General features: G+C 54.8%; 2 protein-coding genes across 2 annotated transcripts; both read right to left on the bottom strand.

Moving 5' to 3' along the window:
* Positions 1-32: 32 nt before the first annotated feature.
* UBE4A (ubiquitination factor E4A) lies at positions 33-10,453 on the bottom strand. The gene is made up of 20 exons (XM_014884717.2): positions 10,400-10,453; positions 10,117-10,281; positions 9,829-10,005; positions 9,542-9,654; positions 8,811-8,963; positions 8,541-8,700; positions 8,172-8,374; positions 7,777-7,968; positions 6,624-6,957; positions 6,227-6,353; positions 4,977-5,284; positions 4,270-4,402; positions 3,202-3,389; positions 3,015-3,115; positions 2,776-2,889; positions 1,911-2,085; positions 1,590-1,770; positions 1,241-1,388; positions 849-1,006; positions 33-701 (listed from the first exon to the last, which is right to left on the bottom strand). The coding sequence occupies exons 2-20, from the start codon at positions 10,238-10,240 to the stop codon at positions 560-562; spliced, it is 3,231 nt and encodes a 1,076-aa protein (XP_014740203.1). The 5' UTR covers positions 10,241-10,281; positions 10,400-10,453; the 3' UTR covers positions 33-559.
* A 1,275-nt stretch (positions 10,454-11,728) lies between these two features.
* On the bottom strand, positions 11,729-14,008 carry LOC106858140 (G protein-activated inward rectifier potassium channel 4-like). Its single transcript, XM_014884640.2, has 3 exons — positions 13,817-14,008; positions 12,519-13,704; positions 11,729-12,297 (listed from the first exon to the last, which is right to left on the bottom strand). Exons 1-3 carry the CDS (start codon positions 13,991-13,993, stop codon positions 11,957-11,959), a joined length of 1,704 nt encoding a protein of 567 aa, XP_014740126.2. The 5' UTR covers positions 13,994-14,008; the 3' UTR covers positions 11,729-11,956.
* Between the last annotated feature and the right edge of the window lie 1,684 nt (positions 14,009-15,692).

The following is a 15,692-nucleotide window of genomic DNA, read 5'->3' as shown; positions in this document are numbered from 1 at the left end:
AGCTCCCGGCATTGCCAGACCACCACCAGCTCTAAGATGATCTCTATGTTTAATTTCCAACGCCCACCATTCCCGGCACTCATTGCGGAAGTAAACCTTGCTACAATCCTGGCACATACAAGCTGGAAAAACGTCCCCCCTCCTTTTGATCCCCCCATCCCACTCTGGGAGCGGCTGGAGGCATTGCTTTCACAAAGTGAAAGATGGTTACAGTTTAAACACAGAGCAGAGGGAGGCTTTTGGTGTTGCTGTAAAAGAACATGGCCAACAGAAGGAGCAGGTAGTAGAGGGCCAGGGCACCACATCTTGAGGAGGCTGTATTCTTCTCCCCAGGCTGAGGCTCAAAGCTGTACTGCAGTGGAAAGTCTTAGTATTAAAGAGAGAGTCTTGAAAGGAAAAGAGAGAACAAGGGCGGGCAGGGAAGGTCTGAGGAGAGACTCCAAAGGTGGTGGCAATGCACTAAATGTAGTCATCATCAGGATGGCAGCTCCAGCCATTACCCCTGCATGGCTGTAATCTCGCCCAGGACAGGAGATTTCGAGATGAGATCCTTTTTTTTTTAGTTCAGTGTGTCCCCCAGCTCCTCCTCCTTCTGCTTTTTCCTCTCTGCAAGCCATTGCTGGATCTTCTCTTTTAGCTCTGTGTTTGGTCTGATCTGGTCCATAGTGAGGGGACTCCGATTAAAAGGATCTGTCTGATCGCTGAAAAAGAAAACATCAAGAGGATTACTTGGATAATCCTGATAAAAAGACCAAGAGACAAAACCAAAAAACAGAGAGGCCAGGAAGTCATTGGATATGTGAAATAGATCTTTGAACGTATCAAGGTATGAGGGCTGTGCTGCACACCTGAGGAGGTGCCGGGCTATAGTTGATCGGTCCACGGTGACACGGGAGGAGGGCAGGATCACGGGGTCTGACATCAGAGTGCTCATGATTGGATCCAGGAATTCATCACAGGCATCTGCGTATGTCTCCTCTTCCTGCTGCTGCCGGTCTGCAAGAGACTAGGGAGCACATGTGGCTTTGAGGGATTCGGCCTCCTTGTTCTTTAAAAAACAGGGAGCATTCACAGGTCCATGCAGGCAGGGAACCCTCCCAGCTGCCCCACCTGGACCTTGGACAAAGCTCCACTCCCAGAAATCCAGCTCCACAGCAAAGATGCAGCAATACACAGAGGGAAAAGGACACAAGGAACCAACTCATCTTTTTTTGTATATTAAATTCCCTCCAGTGCTCACCTTGATCCTCTCAGCCAGGTTACTAAATGACACTATCATGTTGCCAGGCTTGTTAATCTTCTTCAGAACCCGCACGGTCTGAGCAAAGAGTGTTGGTGAGTAGGAGCGGCCATCCTTGGGGACTGTGGCACAGAAGTTTTCTTCATCCCTGCATCACAGGTTATGTAGAGAAAGGTTTAAGAATCCCCATTTATCAGGGCTGCAAAACAGTCCCCTCATAGCAGCCACATTACTATAGCAAAGAAATCAAAGCTAAAGAAAAGCTCAAGTGTAACTAAGCATTTCTCCCCCAGTATCACCAAGATGGCCCCTGCATGGCTCCTGCAGGCTCACTCCCCTCGTCACCTACCCAAGGTTTAGGTAGATGGTGCAGATGTCAGACACAAGCTGCTGTGGCTTGAAGTCAAACTCACTGAAATCCTTCACCTTCAAAGCTCCCATTTTAGGCCCAACCAGGTGTTGCAGGAAGTAGTTGAGCATGGAGATGATGCGCTCAGCAAGGAAAGGATGCACAAACAGAGACTTGATTTCTGGAACGGAAAACAAAAGTTTGCAGATTCACAGCAATTCCATCCTGATCTGACCACAGTGAAACCAAGTTCCTGCCAGCTCACTCCCTGGCAGGGCTCTTCTCGAGGTCCTGGCAGGCAGGAGGGGCCGTTTTCCCTACCTGAAGTCAGGAAAGCCAGAGTGCCAATGGTTTCATTGGACATGATGTTGTGGAAACGCGCCAGCTGACCAAACATCTGCAGGCTGGACTCCTTCTCGCGCCGAGCCTCCGGGGACAGGCTGTCCCACTCGCCCCGGTCCTTCTCAATCTGCTGAACTTTGATCTTGCTGAGGTACTGCAAGACAGAACACATGGAGTGTTTGGGTGGGTGGCGACACCAAGGAGGTCCAGAAACACTCAAAACTAGTCAGACAACATCCATATCACCCATCTTATCTGCTGGCCTTCCAGCAATCAGTTCTCCGGCAGGTAATAGCTCCCCAAAATAGCCCTTTCTAGCAGCAACAGCAGCTCTGAAAGGAGTGGAGAGACATTCAACACACACCAGGGACATGAGGGCACCCGGAATTCCCTTGTAATCCCCAAAGAGAACTGCCTGGAGACAAAAGGCCTTTATTAGAATAAAGCACTTGCAGAAAGGCCAAGGGGATTTGAGAATCAAAACCCACGGTGACTGTTTAAAGCCTGAGTGTATCCAGATTAGCAACAGGCAGATTTCCCAGCATGCTTCCTGTTGGATCTGAAAAGCCCTTTTGCTCCTCTTGGTTCTGAGCTCCCTCCCAAACCTGAAGGAAGGAAGGAAAGGTAACCCATAGACAGAGCCCCAGACCCTTCCTCCTGCCTTCACCCCTTCTCCAAGGACATTGACCCCATCACCTTAGGATTGCTTCCTGCATAGTACCTACTGCAGAGACTCATCAGGCAGGGCCAGGCAAGCTGTCCGTGTTCTGGAGATCAGTATTGCACCAAGGAAGTGAGAACTTGTTTATGTGATGCTGATGGAAGAATGCGAGCTCAGCCCTACCTGTATGGCTTCATCCAACAGGAAAATGGCATCGTTCATGAGCAGGTTAAGGAAGCGCAAGAAGAGAGGGGGATTCATTGCCTCCAGGTTGTCTGAGGCATAATCAGCCAGAGCCTGCAAGGAAAGGGACAACAGCGAATTCTGCAGCACAGCCCCAATGGCAGGACATGGACCCATGTAACCCCCCATGTGGGATGCACACTCACATGGCACACTCAGACATGCACCACTTGCCTCACCTTTATACTGTCCCGGTAGGAATCAGTGTCCCACATGTACCTCAGGATGGGATACATGGGACGGCGGTAGTTGAACTTCTGTTCAAACTGGTGTGGGTCACCTGGGCACAAGCCAAAGAACCTTTCAAGTGGACAGTCCCCCACAGGTGCTACACAGGGAACAGAACTCTTCCTGTTCTGTGCTTACCCGTAAACTCGATATCCACAAAGACTTTGATGAGTGCCTCGGCCAGGTGGCCAGCGTGCTGGTAAGAGCAGAACACTCGCTTGCGATGAAACACACTCGAGACGAGTGGGTTCTGAGCCTGGTCCAAGTGAGGCATCACAGCTTCCAACACTTCAGCCAGTTTGGCTCGCAGGTGAGGGTTTTTCATCCTGCAAGAGAAAACAAAGCAAATCCAGGATGGCATGGCCATGGTGCAGAATGGAGCTGTTCAGGAATCACTCCAGGAGCTGTGCTCATTCATGTTTGAGTGCCTGATTGCTGCAGACCATCTGTAAAGCCAGCCCTGGGTCAGCACTCACTTGCATGGACTCTGCCACAGTGGAATCTTAGGCAGAGGCCAGAGACTGTGGGAACAGCCAAGCTGCTGCTATCACCCCTCCCACAGCATTCTCCCACTCACAGCCCAATGCCTGCTTATCAGCTGGAGCTCCCAAGCAAACCCCACCAGCTGTCCCAGCTGTTTTCCTACTGCCCATGGACCGACCTGCTTCCTTTTTACCCTACAAATCCAAGTGCTTTGCCTGCTGAACCTTCTGTCCAGCACCAGGCACTGAGGTCAGAGTATACCTCTGCTGCTGCTTGGAGTATACCTCCTTCTGCTGCTGCTGCTGCTTGGAGCTCACTGCCTTACACACAAGTGTAAATGCACAAACAGGAGAAATGCAGAAAGCAGGGTGATGTCTTATCAGGAAGATTGAGAGTACTCAGTTCTGTACAGTGAACATCATAGAGACACTCCCAACAGATCCCAGGAGCTCCCTTTAACAAGTACAAAATGGCTGTAGCTGATGAGGTTTCTGCATCATACAACCAAACACACATATTTAAGCACCAAATCCCATTTGAACCTTGCATGAAGCCTGTGGCTTCTCGGCAGGCCTTTGTTCCCTTGGTGCCTCCTGCAAGAAGATTTCAGCTGTTCTAAGATCAACCTGCTCACAGCTGCACAAACCAAGCCTCAAGACAGCTCTGCAATTTCTACTTGCTTGCTCACCCCGAGTGTTCTGCAACAAGCAGGGCTGCACCTACCTCTCCACATCACCCATGAAAACAGTAACAAAGTGAAGGATGTGCTCCAGAGAATCAGCAGAAGTCTCCAAGATGTCATCAGCAAAACGCCGCAGGAAAATGAAGAAGTCGCCCAAATTATCGGCAAAGAACTCTGCAAACAGAGATTGTAGCTGAGCTCCTCCCCAGGCAGCTCACCTGGCCCTTTTCCAGCCTCCCATCTACTCTCCCCTCACCACCCTGATGCTGATTAAGTAATGGTAATTAACAAGCTGTATTAGAACCTGCCATGGAGAAGGATGCCCAGCCTGATGGCATGAGTAACACACACAGGATTCACTTCCCCTCTTCCCTCCCAGAAATCAGGTCACTTATGGGGTGAATCCAGAATCTGTCTGCTGATGACACACTCTTATACAACCCTCAAGGGAAGAATCCTGAAGCAGGTCCCAGAAGAAAGAGTTTACATGTAGAGAAAATACTAAATCAATGTAGAATTTGCCACTTGCCAATGAGTAGGACTTATAAAAGGTCAGCAGCTTCACTACCCTAACTATGGCCCCTCAAACAGCCCTAAATTTTCTGAGTGACCCTCTTCAGAGAGAATACTCTGCACAACTTCAGTGGTAGTGTCCTGCCCTGGACAGGGAAGCACTTGCTCAGACAGCTCTTCCAGTGCTCATGTATGTCAGGTGTTGGCACAGAGCCCCACAGGACCCTGGACTCACCTGGCACGTAGGCCAGCGCGCTGTGCTCCACCTCTGGCAGCGGGAAGGTCAGCTCCAGCGGCTCCGTGCCGTGGTTCCCCACAGCCAGCTGCACCAGCAGCACTGCCATGGACACCTGCAGGTTCAGGCAGTTCTGCAGCATCTGCGGCTCCGTCATCGCTGTCTTGGTGGAGAGATAGATGGTCATGAGGCGCTCAAACTGCTCCCTGAGGCTGTCAGCAGCGGGGCTGGAGCTCTGCTGAGCTTCTCGCCATGCCACTTGCAGGCGGTGAAGGCTTTGGTTTATCTTTACCATCTGGTCATGCAACCTGCTCAGGAAAGGAAGCAAGGAGGGGCTGAGGAGACAGACAGACAGACAGACAGACAGACAGACATCCTGCCTCACCAATGCAGCTGGTGGGAGACTGTTCTGTGCTGATGGATTCAGATACTCTCCTGTGGATACCCTGTCTCGGGCTCTGGCAATGGGAAGCCAGGGAGGGTGCAAGACCCTCTGAGGGACCATGGCACCTGCAGAGTGGCCTGGAGACACGGCACAGCCCCCTGCAGCACCAAGCTCCCTTGGGTCACAGAGGTCAGAGATCCAACATGTCCCAGAGACGCCTGCAAGGTAACACTTTTGTTTCCCAGCAACAAGCCACTTGCATAATAACTTTTTTGTCAATGTCTATATTTAGAGAATAAACCAGAAGGGGACTCTGCTTGGATCAGCCATGACCTCACAGTATCTAGGCAACGATTTACAGAGGGAAGCCATGCAAAACAGAGCGTTTTGCTGTCCAGAAAATCCTCTCCTAGAAGCTGACAGCTACCTCACATTGCTGTTTCGCATACAGCCCAGCTATCAGGGTGTTTAGGTCACTCCCAGTGGGCAGGTGCTCTGCCACCTGGATGCTCTCTATTAGTGAAGGGAGGTGCCAGTGGCTCCTGCCCCAAGGAGGGGGGGAATGGAGCAACCTACAAATACCCAGCACTTGGCTATTGGTGTCTATAAATAACAGGGAGCATGTAAGACTCCTTTATTAGCATAAACACTTGCTGAAAGGCCAAGGGGATTTGAGAATCAAAACCCATCATGATTGTTTAAAGCCTGAGTGTATCATGATTAGCAAAAATGTGAGCAAAATTTCTTCCTGCAGTCAGTCAGGCTGAAGTTCAAGCAGCACTCACATGTATTTAGAGTATTTACTGAAATGTGCATGGGCTGCATATGGATGGAAAACAGCCCCAGGGGAACTGAAAGCAAGTACCTGTGAAACCCCAAGTGCAGGGTATACTGCGTGAGCACCAGGTTTTCCGTCACCAGGTTGTAGCTGTTCGCAAACTCTGGCTCCTGCTCACTCGGAGCAGGGATCAAACACGTTTCTTTTTCCAAACCTGTAAGCAAAAGCATCTCTGCATCAGGTCCTCACCCAGCAGTGCTGGTGAGGAGAGGGCTTGAGAGGGTCCCTCCTGAGGACACAAAACGGCTCCTGGTGATGCTCGCAGCATTTTATTTGTATTCAGCTCTCTTCTTGCTCCTCTCTAGTCACACTTCTAATTCTCTCCTAACCCTAATGGCACCTGCTGAGAGGGTGCTACTGGGTAAAGCAGGGACCTGAGGAGATCCCCCTTCCCATTCCCTTAGTCCCCAATATTTAGGTGTACCTTTCATGTGTACGTTCTTGCTCCTCCTCTCCTCTTCGTTCAGCTCCTTCAGGGCACAGTAGGTAGGGTTAAAGGTTAGCAGCTTTGGAGATTTGGGTTTGCAGAAGGGCTGGCACAGCTTCAGGAGGGCAGCCCCCAGGTTGAGGAAGAAGGCATCTGAGGCGTACATCTGGAAGAAAATTTCTGGCATCTGGTTAGCCCAAATTTTGGTGCGGCCCGCATTGGCATGGAGGCAGTTTCCCAGCCAGGAGAGAATCCTGTGCTTCGTCTCAGGTGACAACTGCAACAGGTTCTTCAGCATCTGGTAGATCTTCTCATGGAACTGGGCCATGAACTGTTACAGGAAACAGAACACAGTTGAATGAGTCCTTGGGGGTTGTTCTTTTGCCTCTCTGATATCACCACTATCAGACCATGTCCTGCTCCTTGGGACACCCATCGCACACAGGTGTTATAAGCAGGTCGGATCCTGGGGCTGGCAGCAAATAACAATTAGGGATGTCCTCGAAAACATACCTGAGTCAATATGTTCTCATATGGAGTAAATCCAAAATTCTTTGCCTATTTTTGACAGCCTGAAAGAACCCCTGAGTGGGAAAGGCCCTCTCAGGGATGACGTCTGCACCCCAGTTCACTCCTGTATTCATATCCCACATCCTCATGTTTCACTCCTGACCTACTGGAACATTCCTAGTGATGTTCCTCTGAGAAAGAAATTTACTTAAATAAAGAGAGAAAATGTTGCCTGTCACTTTCTCAACTGGGAATCAATTAGTGTTTTAATTACAGGACAGGTACTAAAAACTACTCCCTGGTGATTGCAACACCTGAGGCAGATGACCTCCAGGTAGCACTTCAAGTTACTGATGTCTGTTCCACCAATACCTCTCACCCTTTTCCCAAAAGCTCAAGCAACTTTGATAAGATACAAACACTTCGGTTACAACCACCCAAGGCAGCTGACAAAACTGCTGCAGCTAGCAAAAAAATTTTCCAGCTGGAGAATTCAAAGCAGTTTTGGGCCGTGCCTAGTCGCAAGGCAGGCTATTCCTGAACCAGCGGTGGAACTCAAGCCCTGGTACCATGTCCTGAACCCCCAGGCAATGAGAGGCCACTAACACTGCAAGAAGCAGAACTGCTCCACTTCTCCCACCTGATGGATGTTGGACTCCTGCACTTTAATTTCCTGTGGACTGGATCGGGATGGATTCAGAAAGTAGCCGTGGTTCTCCACCACGCCAGGGGTCTTCAACAAGCAGGAGATATTTAAAATGGCACCAAGCAAAGTCTTCTGGTACATCTGTCCATTGCTGGGATCCTTGGGCTGGATGTAGCCTGCAAAAACCTAGGGAACACATCAGGACATGTTGACTGTTGTCCAAAATCCCAGTAAAACTGATGGGTTTGTGACAGGCTACGAAAAATGAAGGGAGGGGTGTGACTACAAATATCAGGTGTTGTTACACCACACCGCTGGTTTGGCCTTTGCAGATAAGGTCTTGTAAGTGTGCCCCTGCAAAAAGCTCCTGCCTAAGCCAAGATACACACCTTTGCTATGTCCTTCTGCTTTGTGAAGTAGAGGAGCACATCGAGGTATGTGTACAGCAGGATCTGGCAGAGATCCAGGTCCTTGATTCTCCCCAAGAGAATGTCAAACACGGGAACCATGACCTCCCCAAATGTCCGCACCTCCTCATCAATCGTTAAGGCTTCTATGACATCCTCAAGGAACTCGGTCATGTCTTCAAACTCTGGCAGGAGATACAAGGCTGTTACTCACAGTGCTCCAACAGCCAAACTGACCCAAACACAACCCCCTCTTTTGGCAGCAAGGGGAACCAAAGCTTCACCCAACTGCACAATGCTCCAGGGCAGCCTTGTAGAGCTGAGGCAGTGGCACAACCAGGCCACACTTACGTGCCCCTCTCAGTGTCTCCAGCATCAGGTCCACCAGCTGCTCATACACGTTCTGGTTGACGTAGATCTCCGGGGTGAGAAGGACAGTACGAGTGTTCGACACTGTCAGGTTGCGGCAGCGCACGGCGAAGGGCAGGAGATTCTCCGGGACCTTGGTTATCTGAGCAAGGAGAACAGGGCAGTGTTGGGGCCCTGGTCATTACAACTTTAGCTCGGTCACTCCAGAGCTGAGTGACAGAGCTGCCTTCCTCCTCGGCAGCCTGTGCCCACCTCTTCCCGTGCCCTGCGGAAGCAGGCATAGAGGTAGCGCAGGATCTGCCTCTCCCCAGCGTCACGCTCAGCCGAGAGGTTCTGGGTGCCGGCAGAGGTCATGTGGATCAAGTGGCTCCCTGGCTCCGGCAGCAGCAGGCGGGTGAACAGGGCCTGGGCACCGGCAGAGATGGAGTACAGTGACACAGCCTCAGCACAGAGCTGATCCCTCCAGAGGAGGAAGCTCCACACCACACAGGCTAATTGATTCCTGCTGGGAAGAGCCCTCTCTATCCCTTATTAATTAAGAGTGCTGGAGTGAGAATCCTCAGCTGCTTCTGGCTTAAGCAAATCCTCCAGTTCATCATGGAATAAGAGTACCCCCAACAGAAACTACTTCCACTGAAATCCTCAGCCAGGGACAGGAACAACTGATACATCTGCAAATAAAGATGAGTGCGTGCGTGGACACTGTTGACTGAGTTTTCTGGTTTTTCTTCCTTTTCCTACCCACACAGACCTGCAGGGCAGCAAACTCCTGCAGCCTCCAGGAGGAAGGGCTGGATTCCCCAAATTCTGCACTTTTCTCAGTCTCATATCCCAAAAATCTCATAGTCTTTTCCAGCAAAATGAGTGGCAGCTTAGTGCCAGGTTTTAGAGAAGGATTTGGGATACATCATATGTACGTTTAGAGGAAACGAACTGCAGCCGGCGGCCAAAGTCTGCAGATGACCCCAGGCAGGTGTCCCTACCTGCTCCACATTGTTCATGTCCAGCCAGTCCTGGTCATCCAGGTCTGCGGCCATTTCCTCCAGGTAGACACAGCGTGCCGGGATCCCATTCCCACTCTTCATGCTGGGGTCACCTGGGAAGGGCAGAGGGACCTGTTCCAACCGCATGGATGGCGACAGCCCATCCCCTCGGACAGCCCCAGCTGCTGCACCTGGCACTGTCCCCTCCCATGTCAGACAAACCCAACACGCAGAGCTGCCCCAGCCCGTACCACACCCCCCACCAAACAGGGAGTTCCTGGGCTCACTGTTGTCCAAGGTGATGAGGAAGATCCTCTGGATCATGTGGTTGATATTGAGCTGCTCGCAGAGCTCTCGCTGCGAGCGGAATGACCGGCTGATCTCGGCCACCGAGTAATCGCAGTCGTCCAGGCTCTCGGAGACGCTGTTGTCGGAGTCATCCTGGCTGATGGACGTCTCCTCGCCTGCATAACAGAGCCTTCAGCGTCTCGGAGCGCAGCCCCTGCCCGAGCAGACCGCCTGGCCCCATCCCCAAGGGCCAGCCCCGGCCCCAGGGCCAGCCTCGACCTTCCCACCTGTCAGTTGCCGCAGCTGCTGCTGTTTCTGGATGGCGGCGAAGTGCTTGGCGGCAGCGACGGAGCCGAAGAGGGCGGCGAAGGGGTTGCTGGAGATGCTGTTGTTGTTCTCCTGGTCGGTCATTTCCCCTCAGGGCCGCGCCATACGGGTGAGCAGGGGCAAGGCTGCGGGGAAGGCCGCAGTCAGGGCCTGGGCCCGCTCCCCCGGGCGCCGCGGGCTCGTCCCGCTCGGTGCGGGGGCTCCGGTGCCAACCCGCTCCCGCTCCGCTCCCGCTACTCCCACCTCGGCCACCGCCGGAGAGCTCCGCGCGTCACCGCGTCGCTCAGCGATTTGCGTCACCGCGAGGCGCCGGAAGCGGCGGGAGGGACTTAGGGAGCGAGGGTGGGAGAGGCGGCAGCGACTCCTGGCGACCGGGAGGGAGAACGACACCTGCGGCCCCGCGGGGACAGCGACAGGGACGGGGAATTGGACCGGGAATGGGAATGGGACAGGGAACGGAACAGGGACAGAGACAGGGAATGAGGCAGGCACCGGGTCAGGGAATGGGAATGGGGCAGGGACAGAGTCAGAGAATGGAACAGGGACAGGGAATGGGGCAGGGACAGGGAATGGGACAGGGACAGGGACACGAATGCGGCCCGGCTCAGTGAGACCCGAGCGTGTCCCGTGCTATGAAACGCGACTGTCTGTGCGATAACCGAGTTTGTGTTTGTTTTCCGCCCGGTGGCCTGCATTTGAATATTAACGATATGTTAATCAACTGCTTAATAGGCAAATCACGATTTTATATGAAATCAATGCGTATATTGACCCTAATAACTTTGCACCTACAAACACTCATTTGCAGCTTTTTTTTTTTTTTTTTTTTTTCTTGCGTGGGGAGTTTTATGTCTGTAGGGGATTTGGGCTGGGGCTGCAGGGGGTTGTGGTGTAGGGACACTGCTGTATATGTTTCTATTACACTCCTCCATCCATTCCCTTCTGTGCTGGGCTGACCTCGGCCCCAGGGCCTCCCCAGCTTCTCCACCCCTCCCTTCTCATCTTTCTGGGTAGGACAGATTTCAGGTGAGGTCAGAAAATATCCTGCCCAAAACTTTATGGGGAGATACAAAGGTAGGTTGATAGAGGAAAAGCAAAAGTGGACAAAGGGGGTTAAATCGAAAGGGTTATTCTGCAACACATGAAACACCTCCTGAGGCAAAGCTGACTGGAGACTACAGGGAGGGTTCCCTGCCCAGCCAAACCCTGCATACACAGATTTTACTGAGTTTTTTTTCAATCCAGGCCCCAGGCTCAGGCCCAGGCACTGCCCTGCCAAGAGCTGCAGGTGACTCCCGTGATGTCATTCCTGTAACGATATTAATTTAATTCTACTACACCATATCCAGCCTCTCACAGCACCAGCCCGGTGCAACATTTCCATGCTGGAGGAGTCCTGGGGCACCATGTCAGACGGGGCAGTTTGGACTGTTGGGGGGCGTGGGGCTATGTCAGGGTCCATGAGGTGGTGCAGGACTGAGCCCATGGCACTGGAGGCTCTGGGTTCTGCCTCTTCTTTGTTTGCTCAGCCCCCCCGAGGTTCCCCCAGAACAAACGCAGCTGATGGTTGGATGGTTTTGTCATGAACAGCCTTTACTTGCCCACTAGTTATGCCTCGCATTCCTTGTTACAAAAGAACAACTTAACAAAAATAATGCCCTGTGGCTGCAGCGGGGGACCACGGGGGGCGAGGGCACAAGGGCTCAGCCCCACAGAGGAGGGTGGGCTATGGCACTGTTGGCATGGGACGCCCACGGGCACCAGCCAGGCCGGGGCACGTCCCACGGTCCCCGGAGGAGCTCAGGCAGGGAATTCCCGCTCCGGCTCATCCCGGATGCCCTCAGCCACGCTGCCGGGGACGCTCATCCCCACCAGCGCGTCCTCGCCGGGTCCCGGCAGCGCGCAGGGCTGCAGGAGGTGATCCCAGTAGAGGCTGAGCGTGGAGTGTTCCTGCTGCTCCAGCTCCTTCAGCTCGTGCAGCTCCTTGGCGCTGGCCGCCGGCGTCTGCACCTCAAAGGTCATCTCAAAGCGGCTGTAGTCCACCTGGAAGGCGCCTTTCTCCAGGGACATGCAGGGCTCGAAGCGATATCCCCAGAGGATCTCGTCCTCCGTGTAGGAGGTGCGGGCTTGGCACGTCATTCCTGCGGCAAGACAATGGCTGAGCTGTCCCAGGGTGCCACAACGAGCCCCCTGCTGCCTAACGAGAGGCTTCCAGCCCTGCATCACCCATGGCCGGCCGGTGACAGTTTTGATCCCAAGCATCTGTTGCCCAGATGTCACTCCTGGGCCCAGGTTTTCCCAGCATCTCCAGGACCCTAGGGGAGCCACCCCTCTCCACCCTGACCCCTCCCAGACCACTTGCCTGTGGCTTCCACGATGCCCTCGAGGATGATGATGATTTCAAACTGCTCCCGGCGCAGTGACTCCGCTGACATGTCCCAGAAAGGGCTGTGACGGTTGATGACGTGGCAGATGATCTGGGGCTCCACCAGGAATAGACGGTCCTCCCCTGTGTCATAGCCCAGGTTCAACTCTGACTGCTCCAGGGGGATGAACTCCCCCTCGGCTGTCTGACGGGACTTGATCAGCTTTGCCCGGATCTTGGCATCCACCATGTGGCTTTCCCGCAGGTCCCCCACACGAAACATCAGGCAGAGCTTCTCGTCCCGGCGGGAGATGACACAGTTCTTGCTGAAGATGAGGGTCTGGGCACGCTTCTTGGGCCGGGAGATCTTAACGAACATGCAGCCCACCATCATGGCATCGATCATGGAGCCGACGATGGACTGTGCCATCAACAGGATGACGCCCTCGGCACAGTTGGCTGTCACCATCCGAGTGCCGTAGCCAATGGTCCGCTGGCTTTCCACTGAGAGGAGCAAGGCAGAGACAAAGCCATCCACGTTCTCGATGCACGCCTGCCACTCGGGATCGCCCTGGTGCCCAATGTCACCCCGCACCCAGGCATCAAAAAAGTAGATGAAGCCAAAGACCACCCAGGTGATGATGTAGCACATCATGAAGACGAAGAGGAACCAGCGGTACTTGAGGTCTACAATGGTGGTGAAGATGTCTGAGAGGAACCTCTTCTTGTCCTGGATGTTGCCCAGATTCACCTGGCACTTGCCCACTTTTGTCACATAGCGCTGCCGCTGCCGCTTGCCGGCCTGGACCATCGGGCTGTCCTCCTCCAGCAGCTTGCAGCGCCGGCTCTGCAGCCCCTCCGGGGTGGGGTTGGTGGAGCTGCGGGCGGAGGTCTTGCCGCGTGACGAGTTGGGGATGTTGGCCACGCTCAGGGCGTGCAGGGGATACAAGCGGGGCACACCCTCTTGTGGGGCAGGCGGTGGGCACCAGGACGGCCGGCCACGGTGCTGCTGGGTGCTCAGGCTCCCGCGGCTCGGCGGCCCGGACGGCTCACCGGTGACAAAGCCGCTGTGACGGGGTGCAGATGGGCAGTTTGGCATCGGGGCGCCTCTCTTGGCAGCAGTGGCGGCGGCTTGCTGCCCGCCGTCCTTCAGCAGAACCCCGGGGACGGCCGGGAGATCGGGCTGCGGGGGGAGGAAAGGAGCCCGTCGGTGAGAAATCGCCTCCGACAACAACCGCGAGCACCCGGCGGCATCACGTACCGAGGATGCCCCAGAGCCTCGGCGCGAGCCATACCTTCTGGGGGAAGGTGCCGTACCGGCTGGTGTCGGTGGGCGGCCGGGGCAGGTAGGCCAGCATGTGCTTGGCCGTGGGGGTCTGCGCCGGGGGGATGGAGTTGCTGCGGCCGCGGGGCTCCTCGGGGGCCAGCCAGCCGCCCGCGCCGCCGCTGTTGCGGGCGTACGGGAGCACCATGGCGGCGCCGGGGCGGGGGCTCAGCCCCGGGCTGCCAGCGAGGTCCTGCCATGGGGGAGACAAAGCGGGGAGTTATTTAGGACACGAAAAGCAGCTCCGGCCCCTCTCCGCACCCCCAGGGGTCAGGGTCTGGGGGAGCCCCCCTTGCTCAGCAACGCAGGTCCCAGCTCCGGAGCTGTGCCGGGGTGCCCGCAGGCTGGCTCCAGATGGCTAAGCCCATTAGGGGCCATAATTTTATCGCAAGGCCCGGCAAGGAGGCATTCATCTCCTCTGGGAAGCAGCCCCGGCAAGCTCTGGGTGAGCGCCTAAGGCACTGTTCCACAGTTGTTCCGGGCCGTGGAGGTAGGTGCCGGTTCTCTAAGAAACTCCGAGCAGAAATGGGTGGCCCCTAGGTGCGGAGGAAGGACAGCCTGTGAGAGAGATGCAGAGCCCATAGCCGGGCTCCTCGGGACAGGCTGAGTCCAGCCGGTGCCCATGGGGAGACGTGATGGGAGGTCATGGTCCTGGAAACGCAACCCAGAGAGCAGCGACCTGCGGGGATTGGGGTGGGGATGGGGTGGGAGTGTTGGCGCTCTGCCTCCGCTGAGCATCCCCTGGCACTGCACAGTAGCGGGGCCAGAGGGCCTCAGTGCGACGATGGAGGATGTCACTCTCCGGACCAACCTCCCGGCTCCCCAGACCCCTGGGCGCAAGAGACACCCACCTCATGTCCAGGCAGAGCGGCTGCCAGCCCGGCAGACGTCGTTCTCGGCTTGTGGCTCCCGCTGCGGCCCGGCCACTGCCGGGCATCTTCCCACCGGTTGTGGACGGGAATCCTCTGCCGGGCTGTGCCACCGTGGCCGGTGGGAGGAAAAGAAGGACTGGGAGCTCGGCGGCGGCCGCCAATCCTCCTCCAGCGGCAGAAGGTCACCCGTTAATCTGTCTCAATGACAGGCACAATTACCTTGAGACGATTTAATCGGAAGGAGCAGGTGCCCCAATGCCTGGGGGAAGCAGCAGGAGGGGTTTCCCAGCGGATTTCCCTGCTCTTGCCCTTGGGATGATGCTCCCTGTCTGCTCTTAGGAACGGGATGGTCAGCAAGGGCTGGAAAACATCCCCTTTCTCTTACCTGTTCTGTGCTTCCACGTCGAACTTGTTCTGTGCTCCCTCGCCCCCTCCTTGTGGGAGCCCCCTGCAAAGATCCTCCTGACACTCACCAGGGCTGGACCCCTGGACCAGCAGGACTCAGTAATTTCCAGTCTGGCTCCCGATACAGATAAGAAAGACGGCGGATGAAGGAGAGATTAGTCGCTAATCTCTCAGGGAAGATGAATCTGCAAGCTGGACCCCGCGGAGGGAACGCACGTGGGGGAGGATGGGAGCCCAGTGCCAGCACAAACTTGGGATTTTCCTGTCGCTTCTTTTCATCCCTTTCATAGAATCCCAGAATGGTTTGGACTGGAAAAGGCCTTAAAGATCAGTCCAGCTCCAGCCCCCTGCCACAGGGACACCTTCCACCGGACCAAGCTGATGTACGTGGGTTTTCCCCAGCCTTGTGTTTGCATCAGGATGTCTCCTATCAGGACAACAGTTTCCTCACACATAAGCACCATGAGTCGCGTCTGCTGGTGAAGTGCTGGGTGCAGGACAGGGTGATCAGTGCCCACCTGCGAGAAGCAGGACCCATCTCCAACCTGCTTCCTTCCTCGGACATGCCCA

The sequence above is a fragment of the Sturnus vulgaris genome, chromosome 23, assembly GCF_052056855.1.
Source record: "Sturnus vulgaris isolate bStuVul1 chromosome 23, bStuVul1.hap1, whole genome shotgun sequence".
Lineage (NCBI taxonomy): Eukaryota > Metazoa > Chordata > Aves > Passeriformes > Sturnidae > Sturnus > Sturnus vulgaris.
This window is presented reverse-complemented; position numbering and strand designations above follow the sequence as displayed.

What these genes read in the sequence shown, in the direction of transcription:
- LOC106858140 (XM_014884640.2), bottom strand. Translation starts at nt 13,993, where the DNA reads ATGGTGCTCCCGTACGCCCGCAACAGCGGCGGCGCGGGCGGCTGGCTG. An exon ending in ACGGCACCTTCCCCCAGAAG is followed by an intron (nt 13,705 to 13,816) that starts GTATGGCTCGCG and finishes CTCCCCCCGCAG; the next exon opens with CCCGATCTCCCGGCCGTCCC. An exon ending in GGGCATCGTGGAAGCCACAG is followed by an intron (nt 12,298 to 12,518) that starts GCAAGTGGTCTG and finishes GTCTTGCCGCAG; the next exon opens with GAATGACGTGCCAAGCCCGC.
- UBE4A (XM_014884717.2), bottom strand. Translation starts at nt 10,240, where the DNA reads ATGACCGACCAGGAGAACAACAACAGCATCTCCAGCAACCCCTTCGCC. An exon ending in CCTCATCACCTTGGACAACA is followed by an intron (nt 9,655 to 9,828) that starts GTGAGCCCAGGA and finishes TGCCCTTCCCAG; the next exon opens with GTGACCCCAGCATGAAGAGT. An exon ending in TCTGGCTTTCCTGACTTCAG is followed by an intron (nt 1,771 to 1,910) that starts GTAGGGAAAACG and finishes TTTCCGTTCCAG; the next exon opens with AAATCAAGTCTCTGTTTGTG.